This window comes from Phyllobates terribilis, unplaced genomic scaffold (assembly GCF_046119375.1).
Source record: "Phyllobates terribilis strain yellow unplaced genomic scaffold, ASM4611937v1 Scaffold_8__6_contigs__length_399053987, whole genome shotgun sequence".
Lineage (NCBI taxonomy): Eukaryota > Metazoa > Chordata > Amphibia > Anura > Dendrobatidae > Phyllobates > Phyllobates terribilis.
In genome coordinates this window covers 61,569,048-61,590,341 of record NW_027362768.1, presented here as the reverse complement: position 1 = coordinate 61,590,341, position 21,294 = coordinate 61,569,048, and the positions used below count along the sequence as shown (strand labels likewise).

The window sequence follows — 21,294 nt, the reverse complement described above, 5'->3', positions numbered from 1 at the left end:
CAGACGGCAAAAATGTCGGCCAAAGCAATTTGCCAAGATTTCATTCGTGTGTATAGGTGCCCGAAGAGAATTCATTTAGATCAAGGAGCCTGCTTCCAAGGGAAGATAATGGAGGAAGTGCACCATTTCTACGGTATAGACAAATCCCATACCACGCCATACCACCCAAAGGGAAATGGAGCTTGTGAACGCTTCAATAGAGCTTTGTTACAAATGCTATGAACACTGGAAGAAGATCAGAAAATGAGGTGTCCTGAGTTTGTCTTTGAGCTGGTGTGGATGTATAACAATCGGGTTCATGCGACCACTGAATACACACCCTACACATTACTGTTTGGGTGAGGTGGTCAAGAAATTACCGAATTATGACTAGAGTTGGAGGATGAATATCTAGGAAGTCACCCAACTACCTGGCTTCGGGGACATCGTCATCGACTTCAAATGATGAGACGCTTGGTGGAACAGAAACTTAAGGAGATAGAATACCATGTCAAAAGTCCAACATAGGAAGAACCCCTTCGGGCAAGAGAGTGGGTGTTAGTACGATCGAAGCGACCCAAGAATATTTAAATTACCGGTGGGAAGAAGTGCCCTATCAAATTGTGATGACAGCCCACTCAAATAGCCCAGTTTATGAAGTTCGACTGGAAGGTGAAGAGAGTGCCCTGACACGAGTGTTGCACAGAAATATGCTTCACCATGCCTTTCAGAGCCGGAAAAACAGGAAAAAGTGCTCCCCCTGAAGACACCACCAGAAACAGTTTCTGAACCGGCGGTCGATCATGATGAAGGGTGGATTAACATACCGACGAAATTACCGGGGCTGACGCCCAGTGAACCGGCTAGAACCTCAGATCTCTCAGAAGAACCTCTATTGGGAGAACTGCGCTGGACAGAACAAGCCAATGCAGGCATTCCTCCTAGGCAGTAAGCATAAGATAAGTTCATCTGGATGCAAATTCAACAGTAAACCTAGGAATGTGTGCGGCTCTTGGCAGAAGTTGGACTACCCTTAAAGAAGCAACATACATTTGTAAACTTCCCTTGCCCAGGGACTAGCAATATAAAAGAAGGGAGGAATGTAAGGAGACAAGACACTGTGGAACCAGAACAGCATGGAGGTGTGGCAGAGGCGAAGAGTTCGATCAGGACTCTGGGTACAGAGTTGTCAGGGAAACAAGCTGAGGAGAAAAACAGCACATGTGCAAGTTCTGAGGTGATTCTGAGGCCAGAGAGAGATGAGAGGAGTGACAGCAGAGTTCGGAGCTCCTGTCGGGAAGAAAGGTGCAGCGTATCCACCCAGCCCAGACGTCGACGGTCAAGCCCGAAGACCTGAGCAACACCAGTCAAGGTCCCCAGCCCAGACATCAACGGTCAAGCCCCGAAGATCCAAGCGATGCCAGTCAAGGTTCCTCACCCAGGTGACGTTGGTCGACAGAACGGGAATAGGTTGCGATGGCACGGTTCTCAGATGTGTGCATGAGCAATAGGACGTCACAGAAACTCTGAAGGAGTCAGATCGGAGATTAACGGTCGGGTCAATGACCAGATAGGTCGCGCAAAATGGGTCGTTACCTCTTACAGAGACATATGGTACTGAGCACGGATAGAGGGAAAGACAGTAGTCAGAAGGGGACCAGCAGATGCCAGAGCGGAATTTCAAAGGTGGATAGAGAGTAACGGAGGAAACGGGCAGCGAGTTGTGATAGGAACAGAGTATTGCCAAAGCTTTAAAAAACTGCCCTTTGCCCGGTATAGTTAATGACAATCTAGTTCCCCTTCCCTCCACTAGATCATACCAGCCCCTGTATTTTAGTCTATTCTGATATTTTATTCTTTTATGTGATTTCCTGCTTATTTTACTCGCAAACATTGTAAAGAATTTACCATATAATACGTGTTTTACAATTAATATTAGTTGCTAAATAAAAGAATATACTTTTGATACACCTGTGTCTCCGCTGTTGCATACTGTTTACCTGCATTATGTAAGCATCCCATTGTGTATTCTGTGTGTATGACCTGTTGATACCTGGCAAGTGCCTGTCAAAATCACATCGGCGACCCCTCTCTTGTACCTATGGAAGTGAAAGGAACTAGATTACTCCTTTAAGCCAAAGAAGCATAAAAGGGGAAAATTACTGTGATAAATGTGCCAGATTTCTTGCTAAATGTAACCCCTTTACCCATGAGGGTGGTTTGTACGTTAATTAACAGGCCAATTTTTATATTTCTGACCACTGTCAATTTCTGAGGTAATTTCTCTGGAACTCTTCAATGGATCCCACTGATTCTGAGATTGATTTTTCATGACAAATTGTACTTCATGGTAGTGGTAACATTTCTTCTATATTACTTGCGTTTATTTGTGAAGAAATCGGAAATTTGGTGAAAATTTAGAAAATTTTGCAATTTTCAAAATTTGAATTTTCATGCCCTTAAATCTGAGAGATATCTCATGCAAAATAGTTAATAAATAACATTTCCCACATGTCTACTTTACATCAGCACAATTTTGGAACCAAAATTTTTTTTTTGTTAGAAAGTTTTAAGGGTTAAAAGTTGACCAGCGATTTCTCATTTTTCCAACAAAATTTACAATACCATTTTTTTAGGGACCACATCACATTTCAAGTGACTTTGAGGGGCCTTTATGACAGAAAATACCCAAAAGTGACACCATTCTAAAAAATACACCTCTCAAGGTGCTAAAAACCACATTCAAGAAGTTTATTAAACCTTCAGGTGCTTCACAGGAATTTTTGGAATGTGGAAGAAAAAAATGAACTTTTAACTTTTTTCACAAAAATTTTACTTTAGACCCCAATTTTTTTAATTTTGCAAGGGTATTAGAAAGAATGGACCCAAAAATGTGTTGTGCAATTCCTCCTGAGCACGTTGATACCCCATATGTGGGGGAAAACCACTGTTTGGGAGCACGGCAGGGTTCGGGAAGGGAAGGAGCACCTTTTGAATATAAAATTTGCTTAAATAATTAGCAGACGCTATGTTGCGTTTGGGGAGTCCCTGATGTACCTAAACAGTGGAAACCCCTCACAAGTGACACCATTTTGGAAACTAGACCCCTCAGGGAACTTATGTAGATGTGTGGTGAACACCTTGAACCCCCAGGTGCTTCATGGAAGTTTAGAACATTGAGCCGTAAAAATAAAATTTTCACATTTTTCCAACAAAAATGTTTTTTAGCCTCCAATTTTGTATTTTCATAGGGGTAACAGAAGAAATTGAACCATGCAATTTGTTGTACAATTTCTCCTGAGTAAGCCTATACACCATATGTGGGGGAAAACCACTGTTTGGGCGCACGGCAGGGTTTGGAAGGGAAGGAGCACCATTTGACTTTTTGAATGTAAAAGTTGCTTGAATAATTAGCGGACGCCATGTAGCTTTTGGAGAGCCCCTGACACACCTAAACAGTAGAGACCCCCCAGCAGTGTCCCCATTTTGGAAACTGGACCCCTCAAGGATTTTATCAAGGGGTATAGTGAACAATTTGAAGAGGTACGACAACAGGTCATTTAGGTCATCATATTGAATAAGTTGTAATTAGTCTTGAGCTCAAGTGCTCGCTACTTGAGTTTGGATCGGGTGCTCGGGTATGCACCAAGTATAGCGGGTGCTCAAGTGACATGCTCGAGTGCCCACCCCGCATGTTTCACGGTTATTAGACACCCAAAAAAACATGCCGGGATCGCTCGTGCATGGCAGGCAATCCCCGCGAGGTTTTTTTGGTTGTATAACAGCTGCAAAACATATGGTGTTGAGACCCGAGAATGTCACTCGAGCACTCGCGATACTCGGTGCATACCCGAGCACCCAATGCATACTCAAGTAGTGAGCACTTAGGCTCAACACTATTCGCCATATTGTCGTCATTTTTTTTCTTTACTTTTGAAAAAATTCCAACCCCAACACAACCCTAACCCCAACCCTAATACAACCCTAACCCTAGCCCAACCATAACCCTAGCCCAAACCCAATCTTAACCCTAGCCCAACCATAACCCTAGCCTAACCCTAGCCCAACCCTAGCGCAACCCTAACCCTAGCACAAGCCTAAGCCTAGCACAAGCCTAAGCCTAGCACAAGCCTAACCCTAGCCCAACCCTAACCCTACCCTAACTCTAGCCCAACCCTAACCCTAGCCCAACCCTAACCCTAGCCCAACCCTAACCCTAGCTCAACCCTAACAATAGCCCAATCCTAACCCTAGCCCAACCTTAACCCTAACCCAACTCTAACCCTAGGCCAACCCTAACCCAACCCTAACCCTAGCCCAACACTAACCTAAACCCTAGCATAACCCTAACCCTAGCACAGTCCCAACCCTAGCACAACCCTAACCCTAGAGTTTATTTTTTACGCCGTTCCTCGTGCGGTATAATTGATTAGACATCTTTATTCTTCGGGTCGGTGCGATTACAGTGATACCAGATTCATAACGGTTTTTTATGATTGACAGCTGTCACACACAAAAAGACGCTTTCTTTGTAAAGACTAGTTTTTGCATCACCATATTTTGAGAGCAATAATTTTTGCATATTTCGGCTGACAGAGTCATGTTGACGTTTTTATTGGTACCATTTTCTTTTTTATTATGTTTTATTGCATTTTTTGTTTGGCAGTATGATGATAAAGCATAGTTTTTTGCTTCGTTTTTTTTTTTTTACCATGTTCACTAAAGTAGTTAACTAGTGGGACAGTTTTATAGGTCAGGTCGTTCCAGATGCGGTGATACTACAACTGTGTACTTTTATTGCTTTTTTTCATAATAATATTTATTTATGGGTACAGTGTATTTTTATTTTTTTCGATTATTTTTTTCATTTTCTTTTTGTTTTTACATTTTTTTTTTTCACTTTCTGACACTTTTTGGACTTTTACACATTGTCCCACAATGGGACTTTCACTTTTTTTCACTTTGATCGCCTGTATACAGGCTGTCAGAGTTGCAGCTGCTGCACAGGGAGAAAATACTTTGATCGTGCACTGTGCATGATCAAAGTAACTTTTTGCTTTCTGGTGACCGAGATGTTGTCATGACGACATCCGGGTCACCATGACAACCACCGGCACCAGGCTCAGACAGAGCGGGACGCCGGAGAGGAGGTAAGTATCTGTGCTTACCTCACATTGCCACCGGAAAGCTGCAATCGTCTTCGATCGCAGCATTTCACGAGTTAATATGCAGGGAGCGGTGCTGGACCGTATGAAGTAATAGTACGTCATTGGCCCAATAGGCCCAGGGTGCCATGACATACTATTACCATAAATGTCAGAAAGGAGTTAAGGCAAAACTAGCTTACATGCTGAAAACCCTATTTGTTATCCTACAGATTGTAAATGATGGGGGGATCTTAAAATAGACTGAAGAACTGGACTTTCCCTTAAGTGATATATAGAAACTGTAGTTAGAGCCATTTAGTGGAAAGTATTCAAAAACAAAATAATAGCTTGAGTGATGCAAGAGCTGTTGGCAGACAGATTGTTTTCCAGCTCAGATTCTCCACTAAATTATAACCAAGGTAGAGCTTAAATGGATTTTCGGGGAGTTAAATATTGGTGGTCTATCTAAAGGCTTTTGCATAGCCATAGCGGTCAATCAGAATTACATTTATTATTTTATGTCTATTTTCTTGTTGTGCTTTTTAAAATCCAAGTGCAGTTACCAGTTTAGTCATTTTACTGCATGAAATATGTTTAATGTGTTAATAATGTTCCACAGATACAACAGCCAACATCCAACAGTCAATGATGACCTTCCAAATCGCATCATATCTGGATTTGTTCAAGTTAGGCCAAATATCAAGGAGTTTATAGAAACTGGTGTCATCTTTGAAGATGGTACAATAGAGGAAAATATTGATGCCGTCATCTTTGCTACTGGATACAGTTTTTCTTTCTCTTTTTGTGAAGAATCTGTTCTCAGTGTTCAGAGAAACAAGATTTCCTTATACAAAAATATGTTTCCTTACCATTTGGAAAAGCCCACGCTAGCAGTAGTGGGACTCATTCAGCCTATTGGTGCTATCATGCCAATATCTGAGCTTCAGAGTCGTCTGGCCACCCGAGTTTTCAAAGGTATAAAACTAAACGGTACACTTTAATGCATACAGTACAATGTTGGTATTGCTATCTGTTTTGACCATCAATAAACATTTATATGTTTTCTGTTAAGTTACAGATAGTTAGAAGTATACTGATAATGAAAGTCGTTGTCCAGCCTCATAAAAGATTTGAATGTTAGAAAATAATTAACTGGGTAAGGGCATGTGCACACAGTTGGTTTTTAGTGCAGAAAAGTCTGCTACAAATACTCGAGTGTTGGCAGGAAAAACATAAAATATGTGCATTTTTTACATACCTTTTATACTTTTCTTTTTCCCCATTCATTTGAATGCATGAAAAAAATGCACCTTGTGCTTTTTGATACTCCAGTAACGTTGCAGCTCTGAAATATGGTAAAACTGGTGGCGAATGGCATCTTGGCAGCTTCACGCTTGATTTTCCTCAATTCATGGGCAGTTATTTTGGGCCTTTTTTGGCCAACACGCTTCTTGCGACCCTGTTGGCTATTTGCCATGAAACGCTTGATTGTTCGGTGATCACGCTTCAAAAGTTTGGAAATTTGCATCCCTCTGCAAGACATCTCACAATTTTGGACTTTTCAGAGCCCGTCAAATCTCTCTTCTGACCCATTTTGCCAAAGGAAAGGAAGTTGCCTAAGAATTAAGCACACCTTATATAGGGTTTTGATGTCATTAGTTAACACCCCTCCTCATTACAGATATGCACATCACCAGATTTACTTAATTGGGAATTGGCTCTCAAGCCTATGCAGCTTGGAGTAGGACAACATGTATAAAAAGTATCATGTGATCAAAATACTCATTTGCCTAATAATTCTGCACACAGTGTATATAAGGCTCTCTCCCCTATAGGGAGTTGCCAAAGCAACAGTATTTATTAGTGCGTGCTTTCTCCTACTAGTGAGTTGTGAGGTTCTCTGGTCCTTGCGTGGCCAGTGTGTTGAGCCCGAATCCCTCGTCCTTGCGTGGCCAGTGTCCTGAATCCAAACTCCTGGTCCTATTGCGGCCAGTGCGAAAACCTCGTACCAAAGTCCCTGGTCCTTGTGCCTGAACCTCATCCACCAGTACCAGTATCCAAGATCACCTGTGTGTTTGAAATTGTGCCTATCCAAGTATTCCGAGTAGCCCGTATATCCAGACTGCTACTACCAGTCTAAACATTGCCCGAGTACGTGTCAGCAAACCTCAGCAGATGCAGTACCGGGGACTGCCTGGGAGTGGTACCTGGTGGCTATCTGCAGCCCAGCTTGTCTCCACCATCAGGAGCTCTAGTGAACACCAGTTGGCTGCTTAGCTACGCCCCTTCATAGGCAGACCCGGCCCTGTGGCTCAGTGGGTCCATGTCATATTAGTTTAGTATTTAGGATTGTCCTTTGGATTCGTGGTAAATGTTCATGGGCCAGCTCCTTTTATGAAAAAAAACATGGATCTATAAAAGCATGCATTGATTTGTGAGATCTAAACAAGATTGCGGTGAAGAAGCGGAATTCACTCATCTCTAAATTGTTCGATAGTACCTAGGGGGCGTTTTATTTCTCTAATTTGAATGTTTGGAGAGCTAATAACTTGAACCAGATGAAAGTGGCTGTGTCTGCTGAAATAGCACAAACATGGCTTAAAGGAGTATTCCCATCTCCAAGATCCTATCCCAATATGTAGTAGGTGTAATAATAATAATATTAGCAAATACCTCAAATTAGAAATGTAGTATAGTTTTTCTGATTCACTATGTCTCTTTCCTCATGTGCAGCCATTGCAGGACCTTAGGTATCCATGGTTACGACCACTAACAACTAACTAACTGACACTATATCATTGGTCATAACCATGGATAACTAAGGTCCTGCAATGCCTGCACATTAGCAAAGAGAAATAGCGAATCAGAAGAACTATACTACATTTCTTATTGGAGGCATTTGCTAGCTAATAGTATTATTATTACACCTACTACATAGTGGGATAGGATCTTGGAGATGGGAATACCCCATTAAGTCATTGCTTCCGGTGGTCTTTGCATGGATACTGACAAGGTCTCCACAGTCTTGAATTGATCAGTGTTTCTTCTGTGTGGATGAAATGTAAACACTGCAGCCGATCTTAGCTGATTTGCAACTGTGTTCACGTGACACCCCCACTAGATATTGATGCCAGGTTGCTGCGTGGTGAATGAAGCACTCAGTGTAGAGGAGTGGTACTGATCTGGGAGGTGGGTATCTTTTTTTCCTCTTTTTACCAACCTTGGGACCATTAATAAGGGGTTGTCCAGTAATTCACTGTCATTTGCATAATCTGCTCAATTCTCTCCAATGAGAGAATCTACAGCAGTCTGATCCTCACCTTATCCTCACTATTTTTCTTTCTCCTCTCTCCATTCTTCATAGACTTTAATAAGATTTGTAACCTGACACCTTACTCTGCTTGTGTTTTGTCTTGTCTTTAGCAAAAAGGAATTAAGCTTTTCAAGAGTACTGTGTGCCCAATATGCGGATCACTGCGTTTCCACGGCGCACATTTCCACCGCGAAAATGCATTAAAAACGCTTGTTAAGTTGTCTGCCATGTTTCCCAATGAAAATCCGCATGTGCTCGGCACATCCTACGGAAATTTTCGCTGCGGATTATCATTGCGGAAAAATCCGCAGCACAACCATTTATTGTGCGTAATCGCAGCGAAATCGCCGCCATTGACTTGCATTGAACCGCATAACATCCACATGTATACAAGTATGCATGCGGATGTTATGCGGTTCAATGCGCGGATGGTACCCGGGTCTGGGGAAGAGGAGACTCTCCTCCAGACCCGGGTACCATTAGTAAAAAAAAAAATAATTAAAACGTAAAAAATAAAAAAAACATTATACTTACATCTCAGGTGGCCCCTGGTCTCCTCTCCGGTGGCGTGCTCTGTCCTCAGCGTCCCGCGGTGTTCAGAAAGGACCTGCGGTGACATCATTTAGTCAGCTGACAGGTCACGCGACCGCTGACGTCAGCGGTCGCGTGATCATCACATGACTAAATGACTTCACCGTAGGTCCTTTCTGAATACCGCGGGACGCCGAGGACAGAGCACGCCATCGGAGAGGAGACCAGGGGCCTCCGGAGATGTAAGTATAATTTTTTTTTTTAGTTTTTACGTTTTAATTCTTTCTTTTTTACTATTGAGGCTGCATTTAAATGAGCATAAGTTGGTCACACAATATAAATCCATGCCGGTTGCATGGACTTGAAATGTGTGAGCAAACTGTCAAGCACTTTCCAAGTGATGCTCAAAATCACTTGGAAAAGCGCTTGAAAAAATGCATGCAAAAAAGCTTAAAAAACGCTTCTCCCTCGCAGAAAAAACACATGTAATATCTGCATACGTTTTTTCTGCCAGGGAGAGGCGGAAACGCTCAGGAAAAAATCAGGAGCTTTTCTGCATCATGGACACATAGCCTAAATGATAATTTCATGAGGCAAGAGAGAGCAAAATGTAGCTCATAAGTGGAAAATTAGATTTTTTTATATGATAAATGACGGTTTCTTACATTTGCTTGTATTATTGATTGATTCAACGTTTGTTTAAAATTCAATTCCCATTTAAGTCATCTTTTTGTCACTTAATTCCCATATTCTGTATGAAAAATGTTTATTATTATTGTTATCTGACCATATATTTTCAATTTACAGGTTTGGTACAACTGCCAGATAAAGAAAACATGACTATAGATATAGTAAGGAAAAAGTACATAATGTCCAACCGGTATGTTCTAAAACTTTTACTGTACATGAGCGTAATCTTAAAGGGAAGTATCAACAGAAAATTATCTGTTGTTTAAATCAGGTTTTTGTGTTTAAAAAAAAAAACATTGCAAAATTTGTAAAAATGCATGTTTCTTTTACATTGCGCGCAATCTGTATTAAAAAATAAAAAAAATTAAATTTTCACACTAACCACTGGAACTTTTTTAGACTCCTACTTCCATTTATTTCAGGAAATAACACATGTACATAGCCACAAGGGTTGTAATATGACCCTATTGTTTGTATTTAAGTGTCTAATTAGTCTGTGCAAAGGTCCATGTGAATGGAGGGGAGCAAAGTCAGCTGTGAAATCTCCTACCGTGATTGGTGGATTCTTTGTTATTAGTAGTGTTGAGCCACCCCGTAGTGTTCGGGTTCGGTTCGGTTCGTTCGAGGAACTGTTCGTCGAACACCTTAGAACACCGTCGAACACCGTTGAACACCGTTAAAACCAATGGCAGGCAAACAAAAACACATAGAAACACATAGAAAACACCTTCAAAGGTGTCCAAAAGCTGACAAACTGCTCAGAAGACACTCTCTTTAAAAAAGCCGGCCGGCAATTCAGCAGCGGCATACACCAGTACCCGACAATTTTGACAAGAAGGAATAGAGCATCACACATAGATTAGATAGATAGAAACATGTCAGTCACATATATGAAGTACAGTGACAGTGTTGGTTACTGTACTTGTCATTTAGTGTTAAAGGATTTATTAAAAAAAATATTAGTGTTTTCATGCACCGTCTCTTTAAAAAAGCCGGACGGCAATTCAGCAGTGGTACCCGACAATTTATAACAGAAAGAATAGAGCATCACACATAGATTAGATAGATAAAAACATGTCAGTCACATATATATGAAGTACAGTGATAGTGTTGATTACTGTACTTGTCATTTAGTGTTAAAATAAAGAATTTATTAAAAAAAAAATTGGCGTGGGGTTCCCCGTAATTTTAGTCTCTAGCGGAGGTTAAGCAGACGGCTGGGGCAGATGTTTGAAGCCTGGGAAGGGGGTAATACCCATGGAGCTTCCCAGGCTACTAATATCAGCCCCCAGCTGAATACCTAGCCTTTACTAGCTATTAAAATGGGGGACCCCCGAAAAAATGACATGGGGGCCCTCCCTATTTTAATAGCTAGCAAAGGCTAGGCAGACAGCTGGGGACTGATATTAATAGCCCAGGAAGGGTTCCATGAATATTGGCCGCCTCCCAGGCTAGAAACACCAGCCGTCAGCCGCCCCAGAAATGGCTCATCCATAGGATGCGCCAATTCTGGCACTTAGCCTCGCCCTTCCCACTGCCCTGTAGCGGTGGCAGTGGGGTAATAGGGTTGGGGTTGATGTCAGCTTATAATGCCAGCAGACATCAAGCCCAGGTTAGTAATGGAGAGGCGTCTATAAGACACCCCCATTACTAACCCCATAGTCAAAGTTACAAAAAAACACAAACACCCAGAATAAAGTCCATTAATTGAAATAAATACACAATTCTTTATTGTTCTAAATTAAACCATACTTACCATCACGCCCATTCCAGCTGAAGCCAACGATCTCCTGCAATAAAAGTAAAATAATAAAGCAACATCATCCTTACCTTTCCATGGCTCCCACAACAGCTTCAGCTCTGCTACATTCACATGACAGGCTGGACCGCAGCAGAACGCTGCCATCCAGCTTGCCATGCCGCAGACACTGAGAAGCGCAGGCATGCTTGCTCTCCTCAGTGTCTGGCTGTGACGGCATAAAGATGAGCCGAGTTCATGTCCAATGAACTCAGCTCACCTCATGCACGTCACTGACAACGTGGGAAAATTCTCCTGCGCATGCGGTGAGTGCAGGAGAATTTTCCCATGCTGTCAGTGACGTGCATGAGGTGAGCTCATGTCTAATGAACTCGGCTCACCTCATGCACGTCACTGACAGCGTGGGAAAATTCTCAGCTCTCAGAGCGCTTGAGCAAGAGAATTCTCCCACGCTGGGATTGCATTGAGATGACAGGCTGGATCACAGCTGAGTGCTGCCATCCAGCTGGTCATCCTTCAGAGACACTGCAGAGCGCAGTGTCTCTGACATTCCCCCAGAGACAGCAGGAGGCCACACGGCGCCATTTGTACTCAGCAGGAGGCCGCACGTAGCCATCTATACACAGCAGGAGGCCGCAGGGCGCCATCTATATACAGCAGGAGGCCGCACGGCACCATCTATGCACAGCAGGGGGCCGCACGGCGCCATCTATACACAGCAGGGGGCCGCACGGCGCCATCTATACACAGCAGGGGGCCGCACGGCACCATCTATACACAGCAGGGGGGCGCACGGCGCCATCTATACACAGCAGGGGGCCGCACGGCGCCATCTATACACAGCAGAGGGCCGCATGGTGCCATCTATACACAGCAGGGGGCCGCACGGCGCCATCTATACATAGCGGCAGGCCGCACGGCGCCATCTATACATAGTGGGAGGCCGCACGGCGCCCCCCCCAGAGACAGCAGGAGGCCGTACGGCACCAATTATGCTCAGCAGGAGGCCGCACACAGTCACACACACACACAAATATATACAGACATATACATACACATGTATAAACACATTTGAAACACAAAAATACATGTAAACAGACATCACACAATGATATCTGCCTGCACACACACACACACATACACACACACACACACACACACACACAGACTCACCATCCCCCGGCTCCATTCCTCCTGCCTGCTCTGACTTCTCCGTTGCAGCAGTGCAGGCCGGGCGCGCACTGCGTGACGTCACAGCTAGGAGACACGGCCGCGCACAGGGCCGTGTCTCCTAGCAGTGACGCGGCCGGGCCAGCACAGGGAAGTTAACTGCTGCAGTGCTGGCCCGGCCGATGAAGAAGTAGCGGCGGCCTTTGCTGGGGGAGCCACTCCCGCCACTGCTACCGGTATGTGCTGCGGCGGCCCGCACATATAATGAGGGCAATCCGGCATTAGACACCCCGCCTGGAGCCGCAGGCCCCCTGCAGGCTCGGGGCCCCGGGCGGTAGCCCGGATTGCCCTTATTATAATCCGCCTATGACTGTTCCCATCGATTTGGGCAACGACTGTAATGTCACAACCACCATGGCTGTGGCATTAGAGTGAGTGGCAGACAATCCCAGCATGATTGGTGCTCTAAATGTCAGACATGCAGGACACGCTTTTGGTGCACGAACAGTTATCGAACATAATCTCGAACAGCCAAATTTTTTGCAAATCGTTCCCGTTCGTCGAACAACTCGAACACCGCCCAAAACAGCTCGAATTTGAGATTGGCGAACAGTTCTAGTCGAAAACACCGCTCATCTCTAGTTATTAGCTGTGTATAGAGCTGTCAACTGCCATTGTAATTTTGCTTAAACTGATAAGTAATGTCCAACAAATGCTTCATGGAAGGAAAGGCCTCAGTAGTTAGTGTGAAAATTGTAAGATTACTAATTTTATTTTTAAACCAGTTCAGGACTGTGCCATGGCCCCCCATTCCTGACCAGGTATATTTTCAGTTTTTTCTCCTATATAAAATTTTACTGCCATTAAACCCTACATGACGGGGCCAAATTCCGTTTATGTGTTTTTGTTTTTTCCTCCCCTTCTTCCCACAGCCATAACTCTTATTTTTCTGTCCACATAGACATACAGTACAGACATTCTTAAAGTAATGATGGCCACTCGTTTTTCTTTACTTAGCTGCTTTTTTCTTGCCATAATACAAATTCTAACAGTCTATTCAGTAGGACTATCAGCTGTGTATCCACCAGACTTCTGCACAACACAACTGATGGTCCCAACCCCATTTAGAAGGCAAGAAATCCCACTCATTAAACCTGACAGGGCACACCTTTGAAGTGAAAACCATTTCCGGTGACTACCTCTTGAAGCTCATCAAGAAAATGCCAAGAGTGTGCAAAGCAGTCATCAAAGCAAAAGGTGGCTATTTTGAAGAACCTAGAATATAAGACATATTTTCAGTTGTTTCACACTGTTTTGTTAAGTATATAATTCCACATGTGTTAATTCAAAGTTTTGATGCCTTCAGTGTGAATGTACAATTTTCATAGTCATGAAAATAAAGAAAAATCTTTAAATGAGAAGGTGTGTCTAAACGTTTGGTCTGTACTGTATGAGGGCTTGCTTTTTGTGGGACGAGTTGTACTTTTGAATGACACAATTTATTTTACCACATAGTGTTCTGGAAAACAGCAAATAAATTCCAAAGGAGGAGAAATTGTGAAAAAAAATGCAATTCTGACATTATTTTTTGGGAATTGTTTTACGGTGTACATTTTGTGGTAAAAATGACCTTGCAATATGATTCTCCACATAAATACAATTACGGCGATACCAAATGTGTCCAGTTTGTTTTTTTCATTATTTTAGTGGTGAAAAAAAAATCAGAAGTTTGCAAAAAAAAAAAAATTGGGGGATTGTGTCGCCATTTTCCAAGACCCATAAAGTTTTTATTTTTAGTTGATGAAGCTGTGTGATTGCTTATTTTTTGCGAGATGAGACGTTTTTATTGATACCATTTTGAAACATGACATTTTGATCGCTTTTTATAGCATTTTTTGTTGAATTGCAGAGACAAAAAAAAATTAATTTTGGCGTTCTTGATATTTTTTTGTTTATAGTGTTTACCGATCAGGTTAATTATTTTTATATTTTGATAGATCGGATACCACGCGGTGATACCACATATGTGTATATTTTATTTTTTAATTTCTTTAATTTTAATGGGGAAAAAGGGGGGTAATTTGAACTTTTACGTTTTCTTTATTTTTTTCATATTCATATTTTTTTTACTTTTGGCAGTACTTGTTAGTACCCTTAGAAGACTTGACGCTACGATCGTCTGATCAGCAGACCCTCGACTGTCATAGCAATACATCGGCAACCCGCTTTCAGGTCACAGGTGCGCCAATGGGCTCATGGATGATGCCCCCCCATGCCGGTATGTGTTAAATGTCAATATCACTGTATGATAGTGGCATTCAACAGGTTAACAATCGCTTTGTGGAGCACTGCTCCACCCCTGATTGCTAGAGGCAGATCCTGGCTGTAACACACATGTGCAGTACATGTATGGTGGATGTCGTGAAGGGGTTAAAAGTGTTTATTATTTGGATAGTCAAATAATTTTTGCTTCTTTTTATGTCATTTGTATATTCTTTTTTTTTTATCTGGGAGCAATGTAAAGAAATATACAAAATACCTGACTATTTTTTTACATATTTAATAGAAAAGATTGTATAGTACCACAATTTTTTTTAGCACAGCAAGTGTGATTTTACAATATACAAGTAACATATACATAAAAACTGCATTATTTCAATCCCATGGTCTGAAAGCTACATGCACTATGTACCAAAATGAAAATCATTTTTTTTTAATTGATCTAACATTGCAAACAAAAAAGAAAAATATTTATAAATTGTACAAAAAATAAAGGAATCATGACAGATAATGTATTTATTTTATTCTGGTGACCCACGTCCCACTTCCTTTCTTGAAAGGTATAATATCACAAGTTATACAGTATGTACTAGATTCCTGGAACTTTGCCATTGAGTCAAGAATTTTAATTAATCTGATTGCCATATGTAATGTAATGAAATAATGACTGTCACCCTCATATAACACAGTTGAAAGCGAAGGGTTTTGACCTTTTTGACTTCCTTTGGATGATCACTGTGTGATTCAAGAATGAACTTGATGTTCCTTTCATTCTTTCTTATCTTAATTATTTTTACATTCTATGATAACAATTTCCAACGTGCTATTATGTGTATGTGTATATTAAAACTTTTTTCTTTCTTTTTTTTTAAGCTATGTGGACAGCCAGCGCCATACTATACAAGTGGATTATGTGGAATATATGGACGAACTGGCTACATTTGCTGGTGTGAAGCCCAATCTATTCAAGCTGTTACTTACTGATCCTCGGTTGGCGTTGCATGTGTTTTTTGGACCTTGTACACCTTACCAGTATCGGCTTTCAGGACCTGGAAAATGGAGTGGTGCCAGAGAGGCCATCCTGACTCAGTGGGATCGTGTTATAAAGCCAACTCACACTCGTGTTCTTGAAAATACCACCATAGACCGGTCTATTCCACTAATGCTGAAGATCTTCGCTCTTTTTATTGTTTTGGTAGCGTTTTTCCTATACAATTAACAATACAGTTGCTTAATATGTACAATGCATTTCACTTCATTGATCTCTAGTAATCATACTATTGATAATAAAATATTTTTTTCATATCCAGCGCACCTGCTTAACCAATGAAGCCCTTAATTAGTTGCTTCAGATCTGATCTTGAAAATTTGTGCTCTTATGTGGGATTCTATTCAGGGATTAAATAATTCTGAAGCTGCAATAGTCAATAAAATTGACATCTTGTGTTGAATTCAGAGAAATCACTTGCTACATTAATAGTGCCGAGTTATTTAAAATGCTGTTGTTTCATTAGTTTATTGCAAACAGGAGAAAGTTTGTATACTTTGCTAATAAATTTTCGATTTGCAATGTGGATTGAATGATTTTGATTGCAACTGTACATTTGATAATCTCTAGTGTTTATCCACATGTGTGCTCCATGGACAGTGCTATCAAGTGTGTGTCTTGTGAGATGTATGCAAACTTTGAAGAGCCGTTTGAGGGTGAATATCTCTGTGCTCGATGTCAGCCTGCTATATATTTGGAAGCCCGAGTAATGTATCTAAATATGCAGTTTGCAACACTCTGAGAAACATTGCAAACTTGGAGAGGAGTTTAGAACTCACTGAGCATGCTCTGGCTGGGGCCAATGATATGGAGGTGGGCATCAGGACCCAGAGGTAGAAATCTGGGTAACAGTTAAAAAAAGGGCAGGGGGACAGTGTCAGGGAACCTAACCATGTGCTGGCACACCCTAGTAAATATGCCTCGTTGGCTGATATTAGAGATGTCGAAATAGTACTAAGTCCACGAGTGTCACCTGAAAGACAGTTGCAGTTTGAGGAGTTAAATAGAAAAAAAAAGTGGAAAAGGTTAGAAATTGGTGCAAAATGGACTTCTCTGTTGACCACAGGTTTTATGGTATAAAGTATAAAATGACTGCATTCGAATGCAAACTAAATGCAATGAATGCATGAATTGGAGGCTATAATGTCAGACACAGACTATGATGTAGTCAGCAATTAACAGCAACCTGGCTGGACAAGAGTCATGATGGGATGACAAATATGTATGCTTACCCTGTGTTCAGAAAGGATAGGGCAGTTAAAAAAGAAGGAAGTGTAGTTTTGTCTGCAAATTGCCTCTTCAGAGAGGAAGAGGACTTGAACTCTATAGTTCCACCTGTTAGAAGCAGCAATCCTACAAGTCACAATCGACCCTTTGACGAGTCTTGTAACATGAATTAGGATAAAAGCCAAATCAGAATCTCAATTTGTAAGATTCTTTGGGCTATTGGCCCTCATCAGTGCAAAGTATGAGAACTAATTTGGTTAGATGAGAGGCTCTGGACTGAGGTCTAAGGGGTAATGTTTCTATGTGTGGAGAGTGACATACCAGCTCTGGTATGCCAAGGTAAGGAGGCTTATTCGCTGTGCAGTGCTCCTCTGGGAAATGTAATATGCAAATTTTCTCTTCAGAGAGGACTTGAACTCTATAGCGCCACCCTCAGACAGTTTATAAACAGCAGCAGTATATTTATAGTATATTGTGTCCAATGCATAGAATGTAATGTCAGGTATTTCGGCTACACCACTCGCAAGTTGAGGCAGAGAATTAGGGTATGTGCACATGTTGAATATTTTGTGTGCAGAAATTCCTGCACCATTTCTACATCTCTTGGCAGGAAAACGCAGCCTCAAAAACATTGCATTTTTGCCAAGATTTTGCTGTGTTTTTTGCCTGCATTTTTGCCTGTGTTTTTTCAGAGTATTCAATGGGTGAAAAACACAGGCAAAAACGTGTGGAGAATTGACATGCTGCAGATTATTTTCTGCACCAAATCAGATTTATCATTCACTTTGCTGGCATCAGGTTTTACAGCAAAAAGGGCAGCAGTGTTTACTTGCCCAGATCTTCAGACTAGTGTTGAGCCACCCCCGTAGTGTTCGAGTTCGGTTCGGTTCGTCGAACACCCGTGTGTTCGCCGAACTGTTCGTCGAACACCTTCGAACACCGTTAAAACCAATGGCAGGCAAACAAAAACACATAGAAAACACCTTCAAAGGTGTCCAAAAGCTGACAAACTGCTCAGAAGACATAACTAACACATGGAAAAGTGACAAGCACATATAGTCATGCGAAAATAAAAGAGGTGGAGGAGTAAAAGGAGGGGGAGACACAGATATAGGCATGTCATGCCCTTCTAAAATCCAAAAAGTGAGAAGCCGACACGGCCAGTCCGCTCCTGCCCGTGCCACCTCCGTGTCGCCGGGTTTGTGCCAGAGCCGCGGTGAACCCTGACGGCCAGCCCCCCTCTCCCAATACTGGTGCCTGTCCGCTGGTGGGTCGAGCGAGCCCCCCTGTGGTGGAGGCAGCTCTAAGCTTTTTAATTTAAATTGTCTCTCTAATTTGAATGAATACACTTTAAATCCATTTACAAGGATCTATTGGAGGGCAAGTCTCATGCCAGCAGCCGCGGTAATTCCAGCTCCAGTAGCGTCCACTAAAGCTGCTGCAGTTAAAAAGCTTTTATAAGGATCGAGCTCGGCTGTCCACCGCAAGGCATCCTACTGCCAGTCCCAGCCCCTATGCCTTGGGGTGCCTCCTGATGCTCTTCACTAAGTATCCCATGGTCCCGAAGCATTTCCTTTGAAAAAATTAAGTGTCTAAACTACAGGTGGTGTAGCTTGCTTAACAGCCGGGATAATCCGCTGACTAGCAGACACTGCTACTAGGCACAAAGTATTTCCTGGGCTAGATGCAGTTAAAAATTTGTAATTAGATACTCTCGTTGGATGCTGAGAAAGCATTCCATAGAGTCTCCTGGCACGCCATATATGATTCTCTTAAAAAGCTTGGGGTAGGGGTCTAGGGGACCCTTTTATAGCCAAAATCACGGCCCTGTATCGCAATACGTCACCTAGGCTGAAGATAAATGGAACTGTAGCACCCTGAGGGCTCGGTTGCTACAGACGTATTGCACCTCACCCAGAGGTGTGATATCTCACTCTCAGGTAAGGATGGAGTGTGGATCAGGACCCGACACCTGCATGCATTACACCACATTGCCGTGGGGCAGGGCGACCAATATGCCCCTGAGATGGGCACGACAGTCCCTGTCCCTGGCTGGAGTGGGGGGAGGGAACACTGAGGAAGGGGAACCCTGTAGTGCAGGAGCAGGGAGGAAGCAGTTCCTGGGTGCATTGAGAAGGGAGTATAAAAGGTGGGCACCATCTTAGTTCAGTGCAGAGAAGTCTGAGCAGAAGTGGCAGGGAGCAGGGGCTCTGCATGAGCTCTGCTCCGGAGGCGGGCCTAGTAACAGAGGCCCAGGCCTGGAAGAGGGAGAAGGAAGGAAGAGGAGCGGAGAAGGCTCCAGGAACGAGGAATGAAGGGATCCCAGGGGTGCGGACGGGCGAGTCGCCACCGCACGCCCGAATCCACCTGCGTGGAGGGGTCAGGCCAAAGGGGGAGACCGGTCCCCGAACTAGTGGAGGCAGGAAACGACCCTCAGCTAGAAACCGGAGGCTCTGACATTTTATGAGGCGCAGCCCCTCACTACACCGGCTAGGAAGGCACCACATAGGGTCAGGGAAACTGGCGCCAAGTTTACCAAGAGGAGGCCCGAGGCAGCCGGACAGAAGTGTTGGTAAGAAAGGCCAGACAAAGGACACACAAAGGGGGTCCTGTGAAGTGCTCCAAAGTTATCTGGGAGTTGTCTGAGCCCCTCACCTGGTGAGCACAGTACGACGTGGGCAGCCGTTACCTGCAGACGTGGTCTGGATAATAAGAACTGTGAGTAAAGGCCCTGGACTGCATCACTGACTCCGTGTCGTTACTGCTGCTGCCCTGCACCATCACCCCCATCCTCCGCATACACTGCCCTGAGGCTATACTCCTCCCGTGGGGAGTTATGCTACGCTCTGCTGCACCCACAACACCAGCCTCAGCGGTCTGCCCTGTAGCGGCGGTTCACTCTGACCGCAATCCACGGGTGGCGTAGTCGGACATTTATACATCAAAACCACATAAATAGTTCCGCCACTGGTTTGACTACCCTGAGCCACGGAACCGGTTCGCCGCCACGAAGACTACAACCACCAGCATCCACCAAAAAGGGTCCGGCTCCGGGTGTCCCAAGGCCCAGGGGGTGCGTCAGAACATTTTCATCACCTTTCACAATCACCAATGGGACAAGGCAGGGATGTCCTCTGTCCCCTCTATTATACATCCTAGTGATGGAGCACCTGCTCTCATCAATTCGCCATAACCCCAATATTAGGTGGACTGAGGTGGGAGGCACCGAGTACAAGTGCTCTCTATTTGCTGATGATGTCCTAGTATATATCACTCAATCACATATATCCATCCCTGCTGTTATGGCTGAAATAGATCACTTTGTTACATGGTAAAATTTTAAAATCAATGCAGCGAAGTCTGAGGCCCTCGATGTCTCCCTCCCCAAATCCATATAGGATTCCATCCAGTCCAACTTTCCCTTTGCCTGGCCCTCACAGGGTATCAAATACTTAGGAATTCCTATTCATAGAGACCTCTCCCATCTATGTTATCTTAATTTTGGGCCCTTTATTGAACAATTCCATACAGACCACGGTTGGCAAGTTAGAACTGTAAGATTCACTACGTGAACCACTGGTGTTTTGTGGAAAAGCACATGTACACTGCGTTCCAAATTATTATGCAAAAAGTGTTTAGGAGTGATAAGGGAAGAATTTGTTTGTTTGTCAGTTAAACTCATTGATGGTGATGTGTGTCAGGGCTCTTTATATCACTGTAAGCAATTGCAGACACCTGTGCTAATTAGTTTGGCAGGTGTGTCCAATGAAAGGCAAGACTACTTAAGAAGGCTCTCTCACATTATTAAGCAGCCTACATTTTCTGCCAAAATGGGAAAGAAAAAGGATGTGTCGGCTGCTGAGAAGCAACAAATTGTGGAGTGTTTAGGTCAAGGCATGACTACAATCAACATTGTGCGATGATCAGGATGAAGTGTCTTCGCAATCAAGAAGTATGTAGTAGAGATGAGCGTTGTTCTACTCGAACTGTTCGCCAATCTCAAATTCGAGCTGTTTTGGGCGGTGTTCGAGCCGTTCGGCGAACACGAACAATTTGAGAAAAATTCGGCTGTTCGAGGTTATGTTCGATAACTGTTCGTGCACCAAAATCATAACTGGATTTTTTCTCAGTAATGATGAAAATTAATGTT

General features: G+C 43.1%; 1 protein-coding gene across 5 annotated transcripts in view; it reads left to right on the top strand.

Annotated features, from left to right (window-relative positions):
- The window catches only part of LOC141156711 (flavin-containing monooxygenase 5-like), a 260,478-nt gene extending 244,035 nt beyond the window's left edge, over positions 1–16,443 (top strand). For 3 of the 5 annotated variants that reach the window (XM_073642995.1, XM_073642997.1, XM_073642996.1), the window contains exons 7-9: positions 5,746–6,101; positions 9,778–9,850; positions 15,743–16,443. In XM_073642995.1, coding sequence (XP_073499096.1) covers positions 5,746–6,101; positions 9,778–9,850; positions 15,743–16,088 — 775 coding nt within the window. In that variant the 3' untranslated portion in view covers positions 16,089–16,443. Of the gene's footprint in view, positions 1–5,745; positions 6,102–9,777; positions 10,034–15,742 lie in introns of those variants that run through there. The other 2 variants (XR_012247705.1, XM_073642999.1) reach the window with 2 other exon arrangements.
- The last annotated feature ends 4,851 nt before the right edge of the window (positions 16,444–21,294 follow it).